The 24,006-nt window shown below is 49.8% G+C and overlaps 1 protein-coding gene across 1 annotated transcript; it reads left to right on the top strand.

Moving 5' to 3' along the window:
- The first annotated feature begins 16,291 nt into the window (after window positions 1-16,291).
- On the top strand, window positions 16,292-23,441 carry KRT2 (keratin 2). Its single transcript, XM_015084605.3, has 9 exons — window positions 16,292-17,058; window positions 18,050-18,264; window positions 18,611-18,671; window positions 18,911-19,006; window positions 19,678-19,842; window positions 20,143-20,268; window positions 21,079-21,299; window positions 22,504-22,538; window positions 22,633-23,441. Exons 1-9 carry the CDS (start codon window positions 16,444-16,446, stop codon window positions 22,989-22,991), a joined length of 1,893 nt encoding a protein of 630 aa, XP_014940091.3. The 5' UTR covers window positions 16,292-16,443; the 3' UTR covers window positions 22,992-23,441.
- Window positions 23,442-24,006: the final 565 nt, after the last annotated feature.

The raw sequence follows: 24,006 nt of genomic DNA, 5'->3' as shown, positions 1-24,006 counted from the left end.
GTTGCTTAGGCATCTTTCCAAAGGTATGTATGCACACGCAAGCAAAAATATGCATATATATTCATTCTTCTTTCTCAGAGGTCCTGCCACCCCGGCCTCCCTCCAAACACCCAGTAGACTTGATTGTCTCCATTGGGATTTGAACTGCATGTTCTTCAGCATATAAGCCTTTTGGAGGCTGGCTGTGACTTCTGCCTATATACCACAGCATATGAGCCAATTTCAGCATTTTGCCCTTATGTTAAGTTGCCTGCATGCAACTACTCTCCCTGGGTCTAGATTCATATGTCTCACCCCTAGTGTCTCAGCTGGAGGGACAGAATTCTTTCCTTCACTCTTGGGGCTCCCTTTGGGCAATTTTCCTTCCTAGTATGGTCACAGTGTTGTAGAAGTCATTTCAGTGGCCAGTCTTCCTTCCATAACTGGCCAGTTTCTTTCCATAACTGTGTGGCTTGAACATAGCCGAGTCCCTAATAGAGTTCTGAGATTCATCTAACTCTGGAGAAGAATGGCCTTCCCACCTTCTCCCATCCCCACACACTAAGTGCCTCTTCTCCTACAATTCCAGTCCTCAGACAACCATCTAGTGCCCCTGGGGAAACAGCAGAACCCAGTAATTCTGCCTGCAACCTCTCAGGTCCTCATTGAGCTTAGCTCAAGTCTGCCATCTCGACTCCCTTCCCTGGGGGAGGGTCTTCACTAGCCTCAGGGGCTGTGCACACGCCTTTGGGAGAGAAAATTCAAAAGATGGTCTTGAGCTACAGCCTATGGCTTTGTATGGAATTTTGGGAACCATAACCTCCCAGACATTGTTCATTGGAATGGGGACCTTCTGTTGGTCCTTTGGAGGGACTATGAGGAAGTCTCATATAACTACTCTGTTCTATCAAAAATGTGTGTGGAAACCTTGACAGGTGCTTTATGGACACTGATAAAAGTTTATTTTGAAAAAGAATATTCTTTCTTTAGGTCAGTTGTTGTAAAGATATCAGTCTCATTGCCCGTTGTTTTATAACAAAAATCAAAATAATACCCTTTTGCCATAAGATAAAGGAAAACATAGATGGTAAACCTTGCAATCACATATAATTAAAACAAATCAACACAGTGACTTGACTGCAATACAAAGGAAACACAAAAAGGAAAAAAGAACTGGTAGCAATATCCTCTGTATTTCACTTTGTAACTTCTCAGGCAGGACTGTATTAGAAAACACAAAGACACATCAGATGTTTGCACTGACAGGTGGAATTGCCAAGTGTTGGACCAGCTACAAAGGCAGGTCAATGCAGGTCTGCTGTACTGGTAATCTAAAGACTATGAGCAGCTTTGCCATATGACCAACACAGTTTTCCTAAAAGGTGAAAATTCCTGTAAGCTTTCTAATGAAAAGGAAATATAGTCTTCTCTTTACACAGCTGTTGCATTCCTCAACTACTCAGTTGTTGAGAACAGAAAACTGAGGAAAACCACTTGGCATGTGTGTGTGATATGGAGTTGGGTTCTGGGCTGAGCCACATAAATGGTGGGGCATTCGAAAGTTGTTCAAGAGGTCTAGCATAATCTGGATTGTGCTCAGGAAATGTCAGTGACAGCCCCCTAAACCACAGTGACAAGCAAAAAATGACTCCACAGATTTCCAAAGGATTTCTAGGGCAGTACTCTTGCTTTAGGATACTTTTTGGCTGGAATATTTTTAGAGCATCCAGGGGAGAATAGGAGGCATGGATATTCAACTGAAGTGTGTGTGTGTGTGTGTGTGTGTGTGTGTGTGTGTGTGTGTGTAAGCGTGCATGCATGGGTGCGCATGTTGCAGGAGAGGAGTTGTGGAAAGTCTCTATCTCCATCTCAGAGATGGACCCCCTGAATTGTGTAACTGTTTCCATTAGTTTCTGTTTCATTTGCAATTAAAGAAACGTACTCCCTTAAAAAAAAGGAGAGAAAGGGGAGAACCAAGAACAGACCCACTAGGCCATTCTTCCTAAGGACCAGACAAAGAAAGAGAAATCAGTAGAGTGTACTGGAGCCGGATGGGAGCGTGATGTCATGGAAACCAAGTCCCTCTTGGAGCACATTTCAAAAAACAGCCAGGAATAGAAGCTAAGAGCGAGCAGAAGATTCCTGGAGGAGCTGCAAGTTGAGAAGAGCCTAGAAATATGGTCAGGATTTGGTCAGGTGAAAGGGGTGAAGCGGGCACTACCAGCCCCTTCTCTTGTGAAGAGGATGCAGCTAATAGGCTGGTGATCGTGGGAGGCCAGAGAAGTGTCTATAAAGTTGCCTCCTGGAGCCACAATGTGCTGACCAGATGAAAGACAGGGTAAAGATGCCCACGAGACATTTGGGTGGCTCCACCAATTTTTGGTGTTTGTTGGAAGGATGGATACCCAAGCTGCCCTGGGATGCTCTGTGTCACTGTGTTGCCCCTCCCATATCTGCTGGAGGGAATGTGGCACTCCCTGCCATCCATTATCAGAAAAATAGAACAGTCTTAGTCAACTTATGACCTTCCCAGGTGCACCTTGGGTTATTCCCATCCCTCCCTCATGCCCACACCCAGTTTCCAATCTGTCAATAGGTTCTGTTCTAAGCAGTACAGAGTGTCCTCTGCTGGTACAAAGGCTCCTTTACACATGACGGTGGGACCTGTATTGGTCACCTCAAGGCAATTGTTCCCGGGGACAGTGAGGGTGAAGCTCATGTAATTTGAGTATTATCAGAAAGTTCTTGAGAATGATAAAAAGACTTTTTTTTTTTTTTTTGGTTCTGTTCTGTTAGTTGTAAAGACATAAGGAAGCAGCTAAATCCTTCTTGGTGCAGAGAGTCTCTGGAAGTGGGAAAAGGTCTCCCTCCCTGCGTGTTGAGCTCAATCCTGAACATTTGGAAAGTCTGAATGACCCCCTGAAAACCTAGTGTGAACTCGAAGGCAAGAACTGGGGCAAAAGTAGGACTTAAGAGGGGATCAAAGATGACCAAGGGTGGGCATGATGGTCACTTCCACTGAAGATGGACCGCATCATTGTTGTAAGGAAGAGGGTGAGGCCTGTTCTTGCTTGGCAGTGACAGGGGTCTCTCTGAAGATCTTTCACCCCCATCCAGTTGTCTGATGAAATGTAAAGTTAATCTCCACCAGACGCATATGAGTAGACTGGCCTTTCCTGAGGCTGTGGTACTGCAGGAGAGAGTCAACTGTGAATGGACGCACTTCCATCCTTGAGACCTCCTACCTCCTTCTCCCATAATCTTCCCAAATCTCCCATATTCTTCTTCCTCTCTTTTCCTTCTCCAAGTCTCAGAATCAACTTCCAGATATTTTGACTCATTATTTTAAAAAGTATAAAAGTGTCATCTTGGTTTGAACTGATCAGATAGGTGATGTGGAGAACATTTTTGTTTGTTCAGTTGAGAAAATGCTGAAATTCGATCCTTGCGCATCGGTGGTTCATGATGGGTGTACATGAGGCAAGGACTGAGGTGAAACCATCTTTCCCCTCCTCTAGCTACATACAAGTCCTTAATTAATTTCAGTTATTTGGAAGATGAGAAGGGGTGTGGGGAGGGGCAGGCCTCTGGCTTAGGTTTCTGGATCCAGCAACCTACACATTTCTACTCTCCTCATTCCTACTCTGTATGCAACAGGGTAGTTGACTAGTCCCTTTTATGACCAGCCTTAAGTTTCACCTGTTGTGAGCACAGTTGATTCCCTTTTGTCCTATGACTGGTGGAGGTGGAAGAACATTCTGGGCAAGTGGAAATCAGAATGTGCTACCTCTGTGTCCCTGAAGAAAGCTTGAGATGTTCCTGCAGTTGAAACCATTCTTAATCAACCTTCTTTACAGGTTGACATTTGAATGTCTTCACTCACACTGTGCTCACTGCTAGGGTGAGCTTGGGATGGAAGAAACTCCCCTAGGCTCCAGGGGATGCTCCCCAGTTTGGGCTGCCTTCTCCTCAATAATCTTCTCTCTTGGTTTGACAATGCATAAACAAGGTTTCCATGGTGAGGACATCAGCCTTTGAGGTAAGGCAGTGTGGTAGGAGTCTCATGCCACCTCACTGGTACTTGTGACCTGCCACATGTCACCATGGAGAGGTGTGTACCTGGCAGGACCAGGGCAAGAAATGCAGTCCATCCCATGGCAGGACAATCACCAATCTGTGGTGATTGAAGGTCTGATGGAGAGAGCATTGGATGATACTGCCCATGGACCCAACCTATTAGCCTCTGCCCTGGCCATCCACAGAGGTGTGATAGGAAGGAGCAATCAGTCTGGTGGCTTAACAGCCTGGGGGAAGTGTTGCAATGAAAGATGTAACAGCCTGGACAGGACACAACTCCTGTTTACTTCCTGTGTTCCATAATTGTGGGTAATTGAGCGTCGATTGTGGTATTTATTAAGCCCTTGCAGTTGGTTTACCTTTTCTGGCTTGAAAAGCCAGCGGAGCTGCTGGGCTGGGCTCCTTCCTCCTCTGTCAAGCGACCTTGACAAGCCATGGAACTCTGTGTCTTCTTACAAATAGCAGTTGGGGTGGTCTCTAACATGTTTCTGAGTTGCCAATCCAGATATTAGAATGCAGCGGAGAGAATTTCAGAGAGGCAGAGCACCCCCTCTCAAATATGTGTGGGGAGCAGGCACTAGGCAGAAGAAGGTGGAGTGAGCAGGAGTGGGGCTCACAGAGGGGGGTCTGCCACATTACTCACCTGGTGATCTCAGGTAATTCTCCTACTACCTCATAGGCTCAGTGTGCTCATGTGTGAAATGGGCATAATGATACCTGCCCGACCTCCTTCAGAAGGAGGCTGTGAAAATGAAATGCCCTCTGTGAGGGTGATCTGAAGTGTTACACAAAAGGCACATCATTACCACTGTCCTTCTTCCTGGAGAACGTGCTTGAATGCGGGTGGGGCCAGTGCGTAGCCACATAACTGGGGGTTCCTGGGAAAGGCTCCTCCCTTGGGGAACAGGGCGCAGTCTTGTCCCTCATTCCTCCCCATGGCTTCGTTCTTGTGGGTCTTGGAGCATTCAAGAGTCTTCCTTTTAAAAAGTGTGTTATGCTAAGCGAAATAAGCCAGTCAGAGAAAGACAGATACCATATGATTTCACGCATGTGTAATTTAAGAAACAGAACAGATGAACATAGGAAAAGGGAAAGAAAAAGAAAATAAGATAAAAACAGACAGGGAGGCAAACCAGAGTAGAATCAATGATAGACGATACACTGAGGGTCGATGGAGGGATGTGCATGGGGAATGGGCTAGGTGGGTGATGGGTATTAAGGAGGGCACTTGTTGGGATGAGCATGGGGTGTCATATGTAAATGATGACTCAGCGAATTCTACTCTTGAACCGAATACTACACTATATGTTAACTAACTAGGATTTAAGTAAAATCTTGGAAAGAAAAAGAATGAAATACTCATTCAGGGGGGAAGTTTCATATCCTAGCACCGTTACCTCTAGCTCTGAGAGGCTGGTTAATAACTGAGCAGGGCTGAGCTGACTGCTGCGGGGACCCTACTGGGCAAGGGACAGGAGCTCCAGGGAGCTGGGGGACAGGGAGGTGGGCTTGAGAGCCTCAGGCAGGGGTGCGATGTCGGGTGACAACATGCAGCCTAGGAGGTGATGTTGTTTCTATGTTATTACCACCATGTTGACATTTCTAGACATTGTCTGCAACTTCTGCAGACAATGGAAAAATAGAAACATTTGCTTTCTTCTGGAAATCGTGCCAAGTGCTACGCATATTGTTGCATTTATTTTATTTCAATTATTTCATTTATTTTTGTATCAACTCTCTGAAGTAAATACTGTCATTAGGCTTCCTTTACAGATGAGGGACTAGAGGCCATGAAAAGGTAGGTAACCCTTTTAAAGTCACGAAACTAGCGGATGGTGGGGCTGGGATTCAACCCAGGCTTGTGACACCAATCCATGTCCTTAACCAGCATGCCACGTGGCCTTTGTGTATTCCAAGGCACAGTGTGAGGGCCATTTATTGTCATAACTTTTCTCCCACTAAACACAGAATCCCTCAGAATTTTTTCTGTTGGGAGACTGCAGTCACTTTTTCCACTGAGACACTGGAAAAGAGGGCAAGGAGAAGACCAAAGGGGACAGGAAGAGTCCCCAAAGGCCCAGTTCTGGAAGCCTGTGTTTCTGCCACCCGGTGAGAGCAGGGCAGCTCAGCCGTGGACCGGGTCTCAGAAGCTCCCTCTCGCACTGTTTCCCCACCAGGAGCCTCACAAAGGTTGATGAGGAGCTGTGCCCTCCCAGTCCTTTGAAGGGGGCCTGGTCTGCCCGAGGAATGGGGGAGGCTGCTTGAGACCCGGGTTCTACTGCTAAAGCCCAGTGAGTTCACCTCCTCTGGCCGCTCCCAGCCTCCTCCGTAGCATAGCCGAAATCCCTCCCCTTCGCTGCCTCGGATTGCTCATTGCCCGGCCCCCAAGAGAAGCTGGTGGAGACTGCGCCCCCCTGGCAGGTGGTTGTCTGAGTTTAGGGCAAAGGGAAAGCTTGCTTTTCCACGACCATCAAAGCAGCCCAGATTGCTGGACTACGATATCCTCCAGGTTGCTGCCCGGAAAGCAGTTGCCCCTAGGAGAGCCAGGACACCAGGCCCACACCAAGGTCCGTGGGGGGACTGGGGTTGTGGGAACTTTCTGCAAAGGCAAGGGTTAGGAAGGAGCAGGGTAATCCTGGGGGTCAAGCTAAACCCAATCTCCCAGCTGCTGCTGTCGGGAAGAAGCGAAGTGGAAAATACCGGAGAGGGGGTGGTTGGTGAGTAAGAGATAAACCCCAAGGGTGTGGGAGCTATTAAATACTGTGTAGACAGACAGCCTGGCACTTCTTTCAATAGCACTGAGATTAGCAGCAGGACAGGCTCCTCACTCTCTGCTCTCTTGAGGCTCCACTCTACTCCTCTCAGGGGGGGATTTACCCACCGAGTCACATCCACCCCAGCGGCTGCCCCTACCGGCCCTCCAGCACCCCAGGACACTCTGTAGATCCCTGCCTCCCTACAAGTGCTAAGATCCAGTCCCCCAGGGTGGTTGACGGCCCCTGTACAGGGCAGGCGGCAACTTCCCCAGATGCGAGCTTGATTTACTCCTCATTCCCTGCCGTCCCTGGAGCAGTGCACAGGGAACGCTGCTGTGTGACATCTCTGTGCCCAAAGAGAGCAGCTGGAGGGCGTCTGAAACTTGTTCTTAGCGACACCCCTGGTCTTTCCCTGCTGTCTCCTGCAATAACATACCACAGGGGCTGTGAGCTGAATTCACACTCTGGGAAGGGAGGAGAAGGATGCTGAGACTTGTCCTGTCCTTTCTAGCTTGTGACATACCCATTTTCTGGGACACGGGAGGAGGGATGAGACCAGGCCTCTTTCTCACACTGTCTGATAATCTATCATGCTCCCTCTCCCCGCAACACCCCTCAGCCCACATCCACACTCCCTCCTCCTCGTTCCTGTCCACAATCTCCACCATCTTGAATGTGAACAGAAACCCTGACCATCCTGACCTGGCAAAGGCCTCTTCCCCGGACCCCCGTGTGCAGCTGGGAAGCAGTGGCCCAACAGAGACGAGCCAGTTGGCACATTTGAGGCAACATCGTGTGCCAAAGCCAGTTCTGGGAGTCAAGGCCCGGGGCAGGCAACAGGAGACACAAAGGCGGGAGATCAATTCAGGACAGTGGTGTGTCAACATATTTGGGTCACGGGCCCCCGGGGGAGACTCTGGGAGAGCTTTACTCCATCTCTTCAGTGAAACTGCACAGCCCCATACGAAGATTTTGTAAGAACACGGTTTTGCAAGAACTGCCCAGAGCCCAGCTACGGCCTCTTTGTGGACAGCTCCACAGACTCATGTTTCAGAACCCGGCTCGGGAGTTGTGGGCTGAGACGGGCAACATGGCTTGACCACTTGAGGCAGGGGTGCTACTTATTGCACAGATGTGAGGGTGCACAGGTGCTGAGGGGGAGCAGGCACCCCTGGGGTCAATCAGAAAAAGCTTTCTAGCAGAGGGGGATTCGGAGCAGGGTCTCCTTGGGGGAGGGGGATGTGTGGAGAGGAGCTGGGAGGGTGGCCCTTCCAGACTCTCGGCCCCCTGGTGTCTGGAGAGACTCTGGGAATCCTTGTGATGAGCGGACAACATGTGTCCTGGGCGCCGGTTCTGTGTCACTATAGCAAACCCTTCCATGCCTCGGTTTCCTCATCTTATACCATACTCCTGGGGAACAGGATGAGGAACGGGAAACACACACACAGGAAAGGACAGACAAGGGAAATATTTAAGGTCCTGCCCAGGAGGCCAAACAAGGTAGACACCTTACTCCTGTGCCCTCCATGGGTCAGTGCCTCCAGCCGCTGTGTCCCCTGTGGAAGCCCTGCTTGGTGACTGCTGCCCTCCTTTCTGCCATCTCTGGGTAGGGTGGCTTGTGCCTGGCTAGCATCCGCATGGCACAGGACAACAGGAAGTGTCACGGGTTTGCTTAGAGAGCTCTACCACAGCATCCCCATCATAAAATCCCATCATTCCCATCTCTCCTTACCAGAGAAGCGGTATTTCTGCTTAATAGTGAACGGCGTGGAGCTAAGCCTACCGAGAGAAGCATGGACATCATCCTGGTCTTCTGGGGACTTCCACTCTATGGACAGGGAGCCAACTCCATGGATATAGTAAAGGGCCTCCAGAGGACAGGCCTTGAGCAGAGGGCATGGCTGCCTGGGATCCTCCCTGAAAGATGCCCGGGAAACTCTCAGCATATGATCCTCTGGTGTCTACGGGCTGAAATGCTGACTTGGAGAACGGGTGGGGAGGGCGGGGCCCATACAGACTCTCCATCTTCACCTCCTCCTGCAAGGAATTTCACTGAGAAGCCCCATGACATTTCCGTCTCTGGATCTTGCTCTGTGTGGGAGAGACACAGCCCAAAAACATGCAAACCCAAGCCAATCCGGGTTTAGACAAATGCCAGAAACAGCAAAGTTACTTCCACCCTAGGGAGGGGAGAGAGTCTGGAGACTTCACATCCCAGGGGCTCCAAATCCTGGCCAGATAGGCGTTACTTAAAATGTTTCTGACTGGCTAATGTGGAGCCCCAGAAGCAAGAGGCAAAGTTCTCTGTTGCTCCCAGTGGTGCTAGTGAACTGTGAGGCCCAAGGAGATGAATGGAGAAGCAGCAGACCTGGGTTTTAGCTGCTGTGGTCAGCGTCTGGAGAAATGCTATTTCAAAGAGACAATTATTGGGGTTCCTGGGTGGCTCAAGGTGTTGAGCGTCCGACTCTTGATTTTGGCGCAGGTCATGATCCCAGGGTTTGTGAGTTTGAGCCCCGCCATGGGCTCCCCACTGACAGTGCGGAGCCTGCTTGGGATTCTCTCTCTCTCCCTCTCTCTCTCTGCCCCTCCCCTGCTCGTTCTCTCTTTTTCTCAAAAATAAATAAACTTAAAAAATAACAAAGTTCTAGGAGACAACTATTTATTATCAACTCTATTTCTAGGCATCTTTGAAAAACAGAGACACAAGCTTTGGAGGAACTTATGGCTGGGTACCCAAGATGTAATGAAATCGTGCCTCTCAGATCCTAGCTGCCCAAGCCTGCAGGGGCATCTCAGTTCCTGCCCACTGGCCAAGCTCTCCCTCAGCTGAAGCCACACCTGTCTGACCTTCTCCTTCCTCTACGGTTTCCCTCTGTCTGCCTTGCTGCTGCCATTCCCCCCCCCCCTTCCCTCCTGACATTTCTTTATTTTCAGGGAGAAAATAAACAAAATCGGGGTCTGGGTCTGCACGTTTTGCTCTCCAGGTTCTCCCAGGGTTTGCTTCCTCTCCCAGGGCATTACTTCTTCATGTCTGCTCAAAGCATGAGCTGACTTCTGAACTGAAGTGATTCTTCTGGGACTGGTTTTCAATGCCTCCATTTTGCAGATGAGAAAACCAAGGCTCAGAAAGGCGGAAGGCTGCCCCTAGTAGAGTCAGTTGGTCACAGGGCTGCAAAGAGGATGTAGATCCCTTGACTCCACTTCCAATGTTCTTCCCATTCTTGTTGGTTTCCAAGCACTTTCGTCCACAGGAAAGGTAAGCCTGGCAAGAGGGGTGACAAGCCAAGGTCACATAGTTACTTTCTGGCAGGGGGACTCGACCTTTACAACTAACCATGCTTTTCTCAGTTTATCACAAAGCTTCCTTTATAAAAGTACTGCTAAATAGAAACAAATACACTGGCTTTGAATATCTGACACACTATGGAGAGTGCCTCTAGCTCATAAAATTATAATTCATGTCATGAATGTAATGCATCCAGAATGATGGCACTAGTCCTATTAAACATTCACTGTTTAATTAGCAGTGATTTCATTTGCTTTTTTTTTAAAGTTTAAAAGTTTTTTTTTTTTTTAAGTAGGCTTCACGCCTAGTGCAGAGTCTAATGAGGGCCCCGAACTCACGACCCTGAGACTGAGTCAGAAGCTCATCTGACTGAACCACCCAGGCACCCCTAGGTTTAAAAGGTTTTTAAAGAAGAGTTTGAGGGACACCTGGGTGGCTCAGTCGGTTAAGCATCTGACTTTGGCTCAGGTCATGATCTCCTGGTTCATGGGTTTGAGCCCCGTAGCTCAGAGCCTGGAGCCTGCTTTGCATTCTGTGTCTCCCTCTCTCTCTGTCCCTAACCAACTTGCACATGTGAGCATGCGTGCTCTCTCTCTCTCTCTCTCAGAAATAAATAAAACATTAAAAAAAATAAAGAAGAGTTTGAAAGGCCCATGATTTTTGACGTGGAAAAAAAAAGCTGGCCTGAAAATTTTGAACAATTATCCTTTTTTCTTAATAAAAATTCCTGTGGCTAGCATGTTATCCAGAATCAATCCCTTTGGCTATTCCTCCCAACTGAGGCATCCCTGAGCCACAGGTCAGAAGGCATCTTAAAGAGCTTTGTTGCCACAACAAGGAGTGGGAATCTCTTGAAATGAGAGGAGATTTGTTTGGTCTTCTACGATTCCATTTGTTTTCATGCTTTTCTCTCTCTCCTTAAAAAAAATTTTTTTTTAATGTTTATTCATTTTTTTGAGAGACAGAGAGCATGAATGGGGGAGGGGCAGAGAGAGAGGGAGACACAGAATCCAAAGCAGGCTCCAGGCTCTGAACTGATAGCACAGAGCCCGATGTGGGGCTCGAACCCACGGACTATGAGATCATGACCTTAGCTGAAGTCAGATGCTTAACCAACTGAGCCACCAAGGCACTCCTGTCTCTCTCCTGTTTTGGGGGGGACATGTTTCTTCACCTGCCTCCTCTCACCATTATCCCCAGGCAGCGCAACACAGGAAGCCTTGAAAGAAATAAAAGAGGTCACATGGGGGGCAGATTTAAATGATGGGGAAGGGTGGGGGGTGGTGCTGAGGGTGGAAGGAAAGGTGTGGGCTGAAAACTTGGCACAGAGGCACTACTGAAGAAATGGCAAGTGCCCGGGTAGAGGCACTGAGGGTGAGTGATAGCTGTGAATGACAGCAGTGTAATACAGAATTAGCTGGAAGACACCCCAAGAGTGAGGGGTAGGGGAAGAAAGAGGCAGCATTAAATCTGGGGAAGCCTGGAGGCATCTTTGATCTGTGAGGAAGGCTTGAGTGGTATAATTATGACACCCCCATTTTTCTAAAATCACTACCAAGATGGGATGAATATCTGTGATGGCTGTCTTGTCTTTCCATGTTGGGGTGGCTTTATGGTCAATGGGCAAGAGTTAGAATATTGGTGCCAGTGTGAGAGGAAAACTTGGTCTGGGAAACAGACTGGAATGAGGAAGGGATGAGGCTGGGAAGGGCAAGAACTTTCCACGAAGGCCCGTTTTCAGCTCTCTCTGTGTGAGTGAAGGCGTGTTGCAGGTGAGAACATGGAAGCAGAAATGTCGGAGTGATATCGTTAACTAGACCACATGGAAGCACTCAGGTCCCTGCCCCAGTGGGTTGTAGGAGCCATGACAGACCGAGTTCATTCAGCTGTGGACCGACCCCATGGAGAACAGAGCAGGGATGTGTAGCTTCCCACTGCCGCAGATCTACTGGAATTAGAAAATTCCCAGGGTGCCTGGGTGGCTCAGTCGGCTGAGCGTCCAACTTCGGCTCAGGTTATGATCTCACGGTTCATGACTTTGAGTCCCGCATCCGGCTCTGTGCTGACAGCTCAGGGCCTGGAGCCTGCTTCTGTGTCTCCCTCTCTCTCTGCCCCTCCTCTGCTTGCGCGCTCTCTCTAAAAAAATAAATAAACATTAAAAAAATTTTAAAAAAGAAAAGAAAATTCCCACTTAGGAAATTAGAACTCCATGTGACATCTGTGGCTGCAGCAGTGAGAAAGGAAGTGACTTGTTGAGTGTCTGCTGTGTGTCAGGCACGGTGTTGGAGGCTTCATTGCTGGATTGCTGGATTGCTTCATTGGTTCAACCAACATGTGTCGAGGCCCTGCTGTGTCCTGGGCAGTGTTCCTGCCCTCGTCCCTCTTCTGTTTCTGGGGTCTGTGCTGTTTCTGAGCGGTGGAAACACCCCGATCTCCTGATATGCCGGTTACATGGTATGTTCCAGAGACTCCACATTCCAAATGGAGTCCACACAGCAGAGTGTTGTGAGTGCCTGGATGGTCACCAGCCTTGCTTCTCAATTACAACCAGTTTGGCCAGGACACCTTACAATCAATAGCTGTAGGGTTCTCAGTGAAAAAAAAAAAGGAGTCAAAAAACAAAAAACAGGACACATCAGGTAAGAAAGGTGGGCTCCTGGGCTGCAATGGACGACCCTGGGACTAGAGACTGAGTGAGGAGTGTTAAGATAATCATTGACAATGAAGTGCCCCAGGGGAGATACTGAGCAGGTGGCTCCTGTTGGGAGCCTGGAAGTCTCCTGTCCCACCTTCCCTTGGCCCCGGGAGCCACCAGAGAGCTCTCTGGAGCAGCGTCTAGGCACTCTGATGGAGTGTGCCTGACTTAGCCAGTAAGGGGACCAGGATGAGGCATCCACTCCTTAGAGGTCTCGGCTGCAGGCTGGCCTGTAGACGGCTTGTTTCCGGCCTGTGGGGTTCCTGAACTTTTCGATGTTATTGGTCTCTGTACGGCTATCAGCCCCTAGAGCACCCTGAACTCAGCGGCAGGGGCTGGAAGAGGAGGGTTTGCTGTTTGTTTGTTTTGTTTTTGTTTTTGAAAACCAAACACTTGGTTTCAGCAGCTTGGTTCAGGGATGCTTTGAGTCCTTGGAAGGGGAGACTAACCTGTGTGGCCTCTGGAGGGAAGCCCCTCCCTGATGGAGTCAGAAACCTGAGACAAGGTCCAGGTGGGATCTTTAGGGAACAGGTGCATGGGAGGCAGTGAAGGCTCCAACACTGCTAGCATCACATTCCCATGTCAGGGAAGACTGGCAGTTCCACATCCCAAACCCTAAAATGATTTTTGGGTCCTAGGCTTGTTCTCTGAGTGATGGGTTGGGGGTATGGGGTAAAGATGTATGTGAGTCTGGCTCTGCCCTGCAGGAGTCCAGGGACATGGCTCATTACAACACAAGAGGACCACAATAGGCTGTGAGGGAGGTACACAGGCTGTCAAGGGAGTATGGGGCTGGGGGATTCACTTCTACCAGGAGAATCTGACGTCAGCATCCATATGTATGTCTCGCTGGCTGAACAGTTCACATAACACTGGGGTTTGCTTTTCTTCTCCACTGGCCAACCTAGATGCTTTTGAAACCTGATGAGGAAAAGCATTTAGGGGTCTGGGCTTGCCAGCAGCTTGTTGAAAGAAGGATTTTGTCCTATAGGATCCCTGTTCTGTTATCAGAGACTCATGACACCAACAGGTTAATATCCTGATGGGACAGTGGGGATCCAGGGTAAATGTTCCCATTTTATTTTTTTAATGTTTATTTATTTAGAAAGAGAGGGCGAGAGAGCACTCATGTGTGTACAAGCAGGGGAAGGGGGGAGAGAGAGAGAGAGAGAGAGAGAGAGAGAGAGAGAGAATCCCAAGCAGGTATGACTCACTGACAGTGTGGAGCCCATCACGGAGCTCAAACTCATGAACCGCGAGATCATGACCTGAGCCAAAATCAGGAGTCAGATGCTTAACTGATGAGCCACCTAAGTGCCCCAATGTTCCCGTTTTATAGGTGAAGAAATTGAGGACCACAGTGGAGGTCAGCAGCAAAATCACAGCCAGAACTAGTCTGAAGTCCCATTTCATTCCCTTAAAAAATGCAGAGCATGTTGTCTGGACGAGCATGTTGAGGTAAAGTTTAAAAATATGGAAATAAAATGTTACATAATATTTAAGCACATGGAGATTATGTAAAAGGTAAAGATATGGATATAAAACGTTATATAACATCTAAGTTGCATTAATTCTACCCTCCCCATCTCAAGAGAAGAGGATGACTCTCCTTCTTCGACTTGCCTTTCAGAAACTGGCAAAATGAGTCTAGAAAGGGAAGGGGCCCAGTGGAGAGAATCGGAAGGGAGATTCGGTGTGAAAGCAGAACCAAAGAGAGGTGAATCATGCAGATTGTGTGCCTGGCACCAGCCTGGGGCGTAACAGATGCTCCATAAATGTTCATCCCTTTCCTTCACAGACGGACCAAGCTGCTCCTGAAGCTGGCGTGGCCTGGGCACGGTCATGGTGGAGTAATGGCCAACTAGGGCGTTGCTCAGATATCCATAGATAATGACACATTTGACTTTGGATTGGGGCTCTCTCCAAAGCTTTTAGCTTTATGATTTATTTGCATGATTATAATTATATAAACCAGATTGGGGGGAAAAATCAAGGAGACACATGGGTTTGCTTCCTTCAGCGTTCTCTTACTGCACATCAAGTATCATGAAGAGCTGGTTCCCTGTTCCTCACCCTCATTTCCCACTGCGGCCGTGTAGTGAAGACACAGGATTAGAGATTTGGGTGGAGGGGATGTGAGAAGGGAAATAACATTTCTGGAGTTTCTGCTATTAACTAGGAACTGTGTTTAGCACATGTGTATGTGACCTGTTCTGTTTTTACAACAGACAAATAGTTCTCTTTATAAATGAGGAAACCGAGGCTTGAGGATTATGAATCATCCGGCGTTACTTAACTAAAATACAATGAAACTGAGACTTAAACTCAAAATTTATGTTCGGACCTGGGAAATCCTAGTTCTCTGACTCATGGGGCTTATGCGGAATGCATCGTCTTAGCACAAGATAAGAGGAGATACCTTTGCTTCATACAAAACAATAGTGATACCTAACCTTTGTGTCCTGTCATGATCTTCAAAACACTTGGGGTGAATTTTCCATTTTCTAGCTAAGAGTACAGAACCTCAACATTTAATTTAAAGTCACAGAGCCAGGAAATCACAAACTGGGACTCAAACCCAGATGGACGTTCGATTCCAGTACTCACAGTGTCCGGCCACACACGCCAAGGAAGGACTATGATTGAGTTTAGGAGTGGATGCTCTGTGCATTTGGTGGCTCGATGGGTTTTCTGATATTCATCCGTCCCTGGTGCTCATTGTGGAGTTGGACTTCCTGACTGGTTAGCAGAATCACTTGACGATATGTGATCACTGACTGGTTAAATCAAAATACACCTGGACCTTGGAGTTATGTAAGGCTTTTGATTGCAACCTTTTGTTGGGTGCCCAGAGTCAGACCCAGGAAAAGAGACACTTTCTGTAAGCCCCTCAACTTCTGGGTTTTCATGTCGAAAGATGACAGAGTTGATGGCCATGAGGACTTCTGGTTACAGGAAAGAAAATTGTCCTCTCCTCAATGACTGGCTATTGTGCATTCCTGGTATGGCATGGGAAAGAGTCAAAACAACAACTCTTTTGACACACCCTTGGCTGACTTCTTTCTATGAGAGTATGTATAGTTCTTCGCGTTACATTTGTACTCTACAAAAGCACTGGTTGAAACTCTTCCTGGAGCAGAGGGAAAAGCGAGGACTCGAAGGCTGCTATTGAGGGGCCCCTTCAGTCTCTCAATCTGTCACCTCTTTCATCAGCCTCACTGGATGGCAAGCCTGCACAGGCCCCGTGGCAGCTGCCCTCCCTTGGGTTGGTCCAGAGCAGGGAACAGCATTCTGCAGAAGGTCTCTTTTCAGATTGAGAAACCCACATCCTGATCTCCTCTTTTGATGATTTCACAAAAATCGAATTGCATGACAGATGCCCAGATAAATAGGAGAAGTTTGCAGTCGAAGCAAGTTTTGGGATGGAGCTGATTAGTAGATTTTTAATGGCTATTAGCTTGATAATAGTAACCAGGCGTAGCTTCCAGGCCACAGACCAAACCTGTGCATCAGTCTGCCCACGCCCATGCACATCAATACCTCATTGGCAGGTATAAAAGGGGGCCCTGACAGTCTCCCAGTAGCAGAGCGGAGTCTCCAGCCTTAACTCGTCTGGGAACCTTCACTTTCCCTCACTGGGCTAAGGCATCATGAGTTGTCAGATCTCGTGCAAATCTCGAAGAGGAGGAGGAGGTGGAGGAAGATTCCGGGGCTTCAGCAGTGGCTCAGCCGTGGTCTCCGGTGGGAGCCGGAGATCGGCCACTAGCTTCTCCTGCTTGAGCCGCCATGGCGGTGGCGGAGGGGGCTTCGGTGGAGGCGGCTTTGGCAGTCGGAGCCTTGTTGGTCTTGGAGGCACCAAGAGCATCTCCATTAGTGTGGCTGGAGGAGGTGGAAGCTTCGGCTCCGGTGGTGGATTTGGTGGCAGAGGAGGTGGCTTTGGAGGCGGCAGCGGCTTTGGAGGTGGCGGTGGCTTTGGTGGCAGCAGTGGCTTTGGTGGAGGCAGCAGCTTTGGAGGCGGCGGTTTCGGTGGAGGCGGCTTCGGCGGCGGCCGCTTTGGAGGTGGCGGTGGCTTTGGAGGTTTTGGGGGTCCTGGTGGCATGGGGCCTGGAGGATTCCCTGGTGGAGGCATCCACGAAGTCTCTGTCAACCAGAGCCTCCTGCAGCCTCTCAACGTGAAAGTTGACCCAGAGATCCAGAATGTGAAGTCTCGGGAGCGGGAGCAGATCAAAACTCTCAACAACAAATTTGCCTCTTTCATTGACAAGGTGAGTCATGAGAAGCTGGCTCTCTCTTGATGCTCAGGATGCCCTACTTCCACTTCTACCTGACGAGCCAACGGCACAGATTCATTTCTTCCAGGAGCCATTGGTGTAGTCAAATAGCCTGGTGTATTTCCCAAATGGGCAACGTGCGGGCTTCATGGGCCACATCTTCTGAGACAGTCTGCAGTTAGGAATTATTTACATCCTTGGCTTTATGGCTTCAGCCCAAATAAGTAATATTTATGGAAAATTCTGAAAATCGTGGAAACACTGATAGAGGCCAGTAAAATGGACTGAGAAGTTCAGGCCACGTGCCAGCCGATTTTGGAAGGAATTGGTAAGACGTCTTCTGAGATAGTCTTTCCTTCCCGAAAAGCTATTAGTCCATTATGTTCTGGGAAGCTGCACCCGAAACATCTGTTTGGGGATGAAAGAGATTCCTGCCTTTAAGAGAAGCATTCTCAGTTTTGTGACCCAGAAAGTCTTTATTGGTGTCACTTTTGAGCATTACAGGGTTTTGCCCTATTTCAAGGCAGATGAACTTGCCTAAGAAATTTATGAGGCTTGTAAAAATCAGACCGAGGAGCCCTGCCCTCCGGTGCTCTCACACTCAGCACCTTTAGGATCAGTGCCAGGGGATGCCTATTTTTGGTTTGCCCAGGACCTTATGGGACTTTTGCCGGAAATTCAACTAGGATGGGAGAGAGAAATGGCCTGGAGTCTTGGGAGCAGCCACAAACAAAACAGTGGGCGGTGAAGTAGGAAAAAGAGTTCTCTGCGTGGAAAGTGCCAGCTATAACATTAGGAGTCTGTAGAACCTTCCAAGTGTGGAGGCAGGGAGCTCAAGCCGGATCCAGCATCCGGCTAGTGAGCACAAAGCTGTGGAAACTTCTCTAAGTCCCGAAGCAGGATCAGAACGGACTCCGGCAAGTGTGGCCTGCTGGGGGGAAGGGTGACCCGGAGCTCATGTGCTCTCCTTCTGGTCACCCTGTAGGTGCGGTTCCTGGAGCAGCAGAACCAGGTACTGCAGACCAAATGGGAGCTGCTACAGCAAATGGATGTCAGCACCCGCACCACCAACCTGGAGCCCATCTTTCAAATGTACATTGCCAAACTGAAGAAATATGTGGATACGCTCTCTGCAGAGAGAACATCACAAGATTCAGAGCTGAACAACATGCAGGGTCTTGTTGAGGATTTTAAGAAGAAGTAGGTGGCAAACACCGAATGGAGATCAATATTGATCATAGCTGTCCAGTCATCTCCCAGGAGGCCACGCCTCTCCCCACTGCATCGGTGGGGTCGATTTGTGTGTCGATCATTTGTGAGGAAGACATGTAGGGCTTTAGAGATCGTGACTTTTCCCCCATGTTTGTAAGTTAATTTGTAGAAGAGCGCCCTTATTTGGGACATCATAGTTACAATTTGGATCGTTAAAAGAGTGTTTAATATTCTCAGAGAATGGAGAATTCAGGGGGGGTCCAGTCGGAAAAGAGAAAGAGAAAAGTAAACAAGCTGGAACTAATCTAACAGCCGTGTCCCCGGGTCCCCACAGGTACGAGGATGAAATCAACAAGCGCACAGCTGCTGAGAATGATTTTGTGACACTTAAAAAGGTGAGCCAGAGCATGTCATGGCTGCGTGGGAATGAGGGGGCTTCGGAAGCCCGCTGGGTCCAAGCAGACAGGCTGGAGAACAAATGAGCTCCCGTGGAGACAAGACTCATCTGAGGTGCCTGGGATGTGGGAGAGCAGTTAGCAGGGACTGGGTGGAAGAGAGGGTCAGAGAGAGGGCTTGGGGCCCGCACACTGAGCAGTGCATGAGTTTCACCAGAGGCCCCTCACATTTTCTGCAGGATGTGGACAATGTCTACATGACCAAGGTAGAGCTGCAGGCCAAGACAGATGTGCTGAATCAGGAGCTTGAGTTCATGAAATTCCTTTTTGATGCGGTAAGGAGGCTGCTCCTGGAGACACCCTGGCTTCCCAGCCTTCGCACCAAGGAAGCCCTTCCCAATTTGTGAAAAGGTGGGATGAGTGGGGTCTGTGGACTGGCTGACTTCAACCTGCCATCATTGCAAGCCACTAAGGGGGTTTCGGTGACGGAGGTCTTGGAAGAGAGGAGCTTTCTCCTCTGATGTCACAAGAAGTAAGGCTCAGGAAACAGAGGACAACTTCCCTCACTCCATTCGTCAAGTGTCCAGCTCCCCTTAGGAAGAGATCTGTCCTGTCCCCATCCCTACGTCTAATGTACTTCAGAGATCAAAATGCAGCAGACTTTCCCTCCCTGCCCAGGTGCACACATATCTTCTGAAACAGGAAGTAAAATTTAAGACATTTGTCATCCACAGGCTTCCTTCTGGGGGCATCAAACTTATCAAAATTGCGTAAGTGATGAAAGCTATAAACTAGGAGGTTCACAAATGCCGACTGCCATAATTCTCTGGACACCCTCGGCAGAAGCCTGGGATTGGTGTTTATGTTTGCTTTAATCCCACCCAGTGTATCCCACCCAGCTTAGTCTGAGAACCCATATGTCCTCAACACCAGGGAGGGGAATGTCTCCTCACCTCCTTTGGCTGTGGGCAGGGAAGCCATGGCCAGACCTCCCCGTGTGTTGCAGGAGCTGTCCCAGATGCAGCAGAGTATCACCGACACCAGCGTTGTCCTGTCCATGGACAACAACCGCAGCCTGGACCTGGACAGCATCATCTCCGAGGTCCGTGCCCAGTATGAGGAGATCGCTCAGAAGAGCAAGGCAGAGGCCGAGGCCCTGTACCACAGCAAGGCAAGTGCAAGGAGAGCACAGAGAGCCTCAGCTCTGTCTAACAAGCTGGGCTTCACCCCGGCCGGAACGTGTCCCGTGAGATTACTGGTGCTTTTGTCTAATGGAAGTTGGGCATCATTCCCAAGCAAGTGTCCATAGTGCCTCAACTGCCCTCAACTGACAATGGCACCAAGTCCTTGAGGGGACGTGAGACGGTCCCCCACCTCCCACAAATGCAGCTTGGTTGACCCAGCCTGCATCAGACTTACCTTGGCTTGGGCCAGTCTTCCTCCACGCTGCCACTGCCCTCTTCCCATACAGTACGAGGAGCTCCAGATTACTGCAGGGAAACACGGAGACAGCCTGAAGGAGGTCAAGATGGAGATCAGTGAGCTGAACCGCATGATCCAGAGACTGCAAGGGGAGATCGCCCATGTGAAGAAGCAGGTGGGCGTGACCCCCAAGGCTGTGCGGCTCTGGGGGTCAAGTGAGGCTCGGGTGGGTGGGAGGTTGTATATGGGTGAGTGTGTGCGACTGCGTGTGTGTGAGAGAGAGGAGAAACTGAGGAATTCGGATCTAGCATATGTCGATCCCAACCACCTTGAGTGTAACAAAATTTAAGGCTTATCACAATTTTTACGGTGGTATAAGAGACATTCCAAAGTGAGGATTAGTGCAGGGAAAGAATTGTGCTACCTTTTGGATTGCTTCCATGAGCGGAAGGGAGTGATAATAAATAAGGCAAGAAGTCATCTGGCCGGTGGCAGGGGGGTGGGGGTGGCAGACAGAGCCTGTCCTCCATGCTTGGCACTGTCCTGAAACACCAGTGGCGGTGCGGTGGTGGGGCAGCAGCCGCGGCAGGGAGCTGGCCGGGGGATGGATGGTGGCTTGGGAGAGATAATGTGGGGCAGAGAATGGACTCCAGAGGCAGCAGGGGTTCTGTGAAGTTGTCCACATGGGATGTTTTCATTTGCGACTATAGACTGGGACAGTGCCTCTGGCCCTGTGCTGTGAAGTAAGGGTCATTATGGGCAACGCATCAGGGTCCAGTCAGAGGCAGCTGGAAGGCGATGCCCCAGAGATGGCAGCAAGTCTCAGCATCCTTGTTTGCGACTTGCGTCAACTCCAGGGGGACCCAACACTTCCGGGGCCAGTGAGTCTGGCTTCTCACACCCTAAACACATCTGCTCCCCTCCCCCTCTGCCAGGCAGACTCAGCTCTCCAGACTAACAGAAACCTTTTCTCCTTCTCTCCCAGTGTAAGAGTGTGCAAGAAGCCATTGCGGATGCGGAGCAGAAAGGAGAGCATGCCCTCAAAGATGCTCAGGGCAAGCTCTCTGACCTTGAGGACGCCCTGCAGCAGGCCAAGGAGGACCTGGCCCGGCTGCTGAAGGATTACCAGGAGCTGATGAACGTGAAGCTGGCCCTGGACGTGGAGATCGCCACCTACCGCAAGCTGCTGGAGGGCGAGGAGTGCAGGTGGGGACACTTGGGAAGCAGGAGGGTCACGTGGTCCACCCTCCCCTCTCTCCTAGAACCGGGGCTGGAGGCAAAGGCAGGGAAAGCAGGGGTGGGGCAGGACCTCTGACAGGTGAGAGCTGATGTCACCACATTCCCCAAGCAGCCATTCAGGACCCAAAGCATTAACGTACAGTTGTAGATTTATCAATATGGCATGACTAACAAGTCAGATTAAATTACACCCAGTTAAGTGAAATTAAATCAAAGTAGATTAAGCAGTACATTAATCTTGGTCTTTTCTGAAAGAGAAACTAAAATGCTGTGAAATCACGTTGGTCCTAGAGAGTACGAGACATTGGTTTATGGGTCTGCTGGGTGGATGGCCTTGTCTGCCTCCACCTTGCGACCCAGAACAGGGGGATCACGTGTTGGACCATGCTGACTGGCTGACAGCTCCCCTGCAGCAGGTGCCAGACCCGATTCTTTGCAGATTTCTGGAGTGACAGACTGAACCCTTTGCTAACCCACCAAAGGGAACGTTTCTTCCTCTGTTTGACGACGATGTCTGAGCCCTCTGTCAGTGTCACCAGCATCCCCAGTGGTTTTATTTGGCTGAAGCAGCTGGAAGGGGACAAGCTACCCCAGGCCAGCAGCAAGCCAGTATGTGGGGAAGGAGCCGCTTTGCTCAGGGTGTTGCTCTGGACTTGTCTTCGAGGCCATGCCCTGCAAGAAGAAGCGGGACAGATTTCAGACGAAGCAGAGGAGGGCGGGGCAGGAGGGGAGAATAGGGAGGCTGTACAGGGTTACAGTTCTTTCCCAGTTGAATGTTCACAGTGCAGCCTTGTTTCAAAATTTCTAGCGTGGTTGGGATTCTGAATAGCGGTCTCCCTCAGATGGATTTAAATACAAACACGGGTTGCAAATCAGAAGGCAATTTGCTTTCTTTAAAAAAATTCTTTTTTAATATTTGTTTATTTTTGAGACACACACACACACACACACACACACACACACAGAGCGTGAGTGAGGGAAAGGCAGAGAGAGAGGGAGGCACAGAATCAGAAGCGGGCTCCAGGCTCCGAGCTGTTAGCATGGAGCCCGACACGGGGCTCAAACTCACGAACCATGAGATCATGACCTGAGCCGAAGTCGGACGCTTCACGGACTGAGCCACCCAGAACCCAAGGGCTCTGCCATAAGCTATTTTCTCTCTTTCTGACAGGATGTCTGGAGACCTCAGTAGCAACGTGACTGTGTGTAAGTAGTGGGGGTGTTCCTGCCCTGTGGGTGGTGTGTCGGGAGGATGCCGAGGCACTCAGACTCTCCACGGGGATGCCATCTCTCCCCGCAGCTGTGACAAGCAGCACCGTGTCTTCGAGCATGACATCTACGGCCGGCTTTGGCTCTGGAGGCAGAGGATCCGGTTCTAGAGGAGGAGGATACAGCTCTGGAAGTGGCAGTTACGGCTCTGGAGGCAGAGGATCAAGCTTCCGAGGGGGCAGTGGAGGGGGGTATGGCTCTGGAGGGGGCTCCAGAGGCGGATCCAGCTCTGGAGGGGGCTATGGCTCTGGAGGGGGCTCCAGAGGCGGATCCAGCTCTGGAGGGGGCTATGGTTCTGGAGGCGGCTCCAGAGGGGGCTCCGGCTCTGAAAAGGGTGGTTCTGGCTCAGGTGAAGGTTACAGTTCCAGCGTGACCTTCTCTTTTAGATAAAGATGGAGTCCTACTCTCGATTCTGCCGCTTTAGAATGTAGAAGCCTGTCTCTGTACATCCCATTGGGAGCAAATCAAACCTTGTCCTCCACCCCTGATGACATTTTGGGGGAAAGGGTTGCTCACATATGGTTTTTGAAATATCTTCTCTCCAAACCAGTTGATTGGAGCCAGTGACACCCTCTGCCCCCCGCCCCCCCCCTTCCCCCCGGGGAAGAAGCTGCATCGCCCAGGCTTGTACTTCCAGCCATGCCCCCTTGCCTGGCCCCTCCTTGCATTGCCCCTTTGGTGGTCCTCCTCCTGAGGACTACTCTGTTGAAGGCCCCATCTCAAAGCCTGCGTCTTTCTCGTGGGCCTGCCCCCCAGGGAAACATGTTTTTGTGTATATAGCCCGCCTTGTTGGCTTTGCATCTAAAGTGCTGTGGTCTTGGTGTCTGCACAATAAACTTCATCTGCAATTTATAACATGTGATGTGCGTTTAATGTCAAGGCTTGGCAGAAATGGGCAGTCAGGAGCTGTTATTACTCATTGCTGTCTAATTTAAGACACCAGAAAAGGGAGAGATTGGGAAATATATAAAAGCGAAGCTTCCTGGGGCAGGGACATATGGCCCTGAGGCAGTGTGGCTGGGAGAAGCCAAGGGCAGTGTATTTTCTTTTTTTTCTGGAAGTCTTGAAGAACAGAGACTGGAGGGGCTAGCCCTGGAGTCAGGGTGTGGATGTGATGTTCTTAGAAAAGTATTTGTGAGATCTGGGGACTGGGATATTGCCAGGAGGGTGACAGGGGGATTTGTGGAAAATTCTCTTCCCCAGAAAAAGCCACTCTTCTTAAAAGCATTTTCCCACAGATGCCACCCCCACCCCCCACCTTCTGACAAGAGTTCCGAGCTGATGTCCCTGCTCCTCAGGACAAATCAGTTGGCCCCCCTGAGTTCCAGCCAGGCTGTCTGCAGCTCTAAGCTTCCAAGGCGGAATTAGTATTTTCTTAGCTCAACCTAGGTCGCTGGGTGCTCTA

Source organism: Acinonyx jubatus, chromosome B4, assembly GCF_027475565.1.
Source record: "Acinonyx jubatus isolate Ajub_Pintada_27869175 chromosome B4, VMU_Ajub_asm_v1.0, whole genome shotgun sequence".
NCBI lineage: Eukaryota > Metazoa > Chordata > Mammalia > Carnivora > Felidae > Acinonyx > Acinonyx jubatus.
Note: the sequence above shows the minus strand (reverse complement) of the source record. Positions and strands in the feature narration are given on the sequence as shown.

Bases quoted from the DNA above. Each gene is read 5' to 3' on its own strand.
- KRT2 (XM_015084605.3), top strand. From the start codon at position 16,444: ATGAGTTGTCAGATCTCGTGCAAATCTCGAAGAGGAGGAGGAGGTGGA. The intron at 18,672-18,910 runs GTGAGCCAGAGC...CATTTTCTGCAG, and splicing joins ATTTTGTGACACTTAAAAAG to GATGTGGACAATGTCTACAT. The intron at 19,843-20,142 runs GCAAGTGCAAGG...CTTCCCATACAG, and splicing joins AGGCCCTGTACCACAGCAAG to TACGAGGAGCTCCAGATTAC.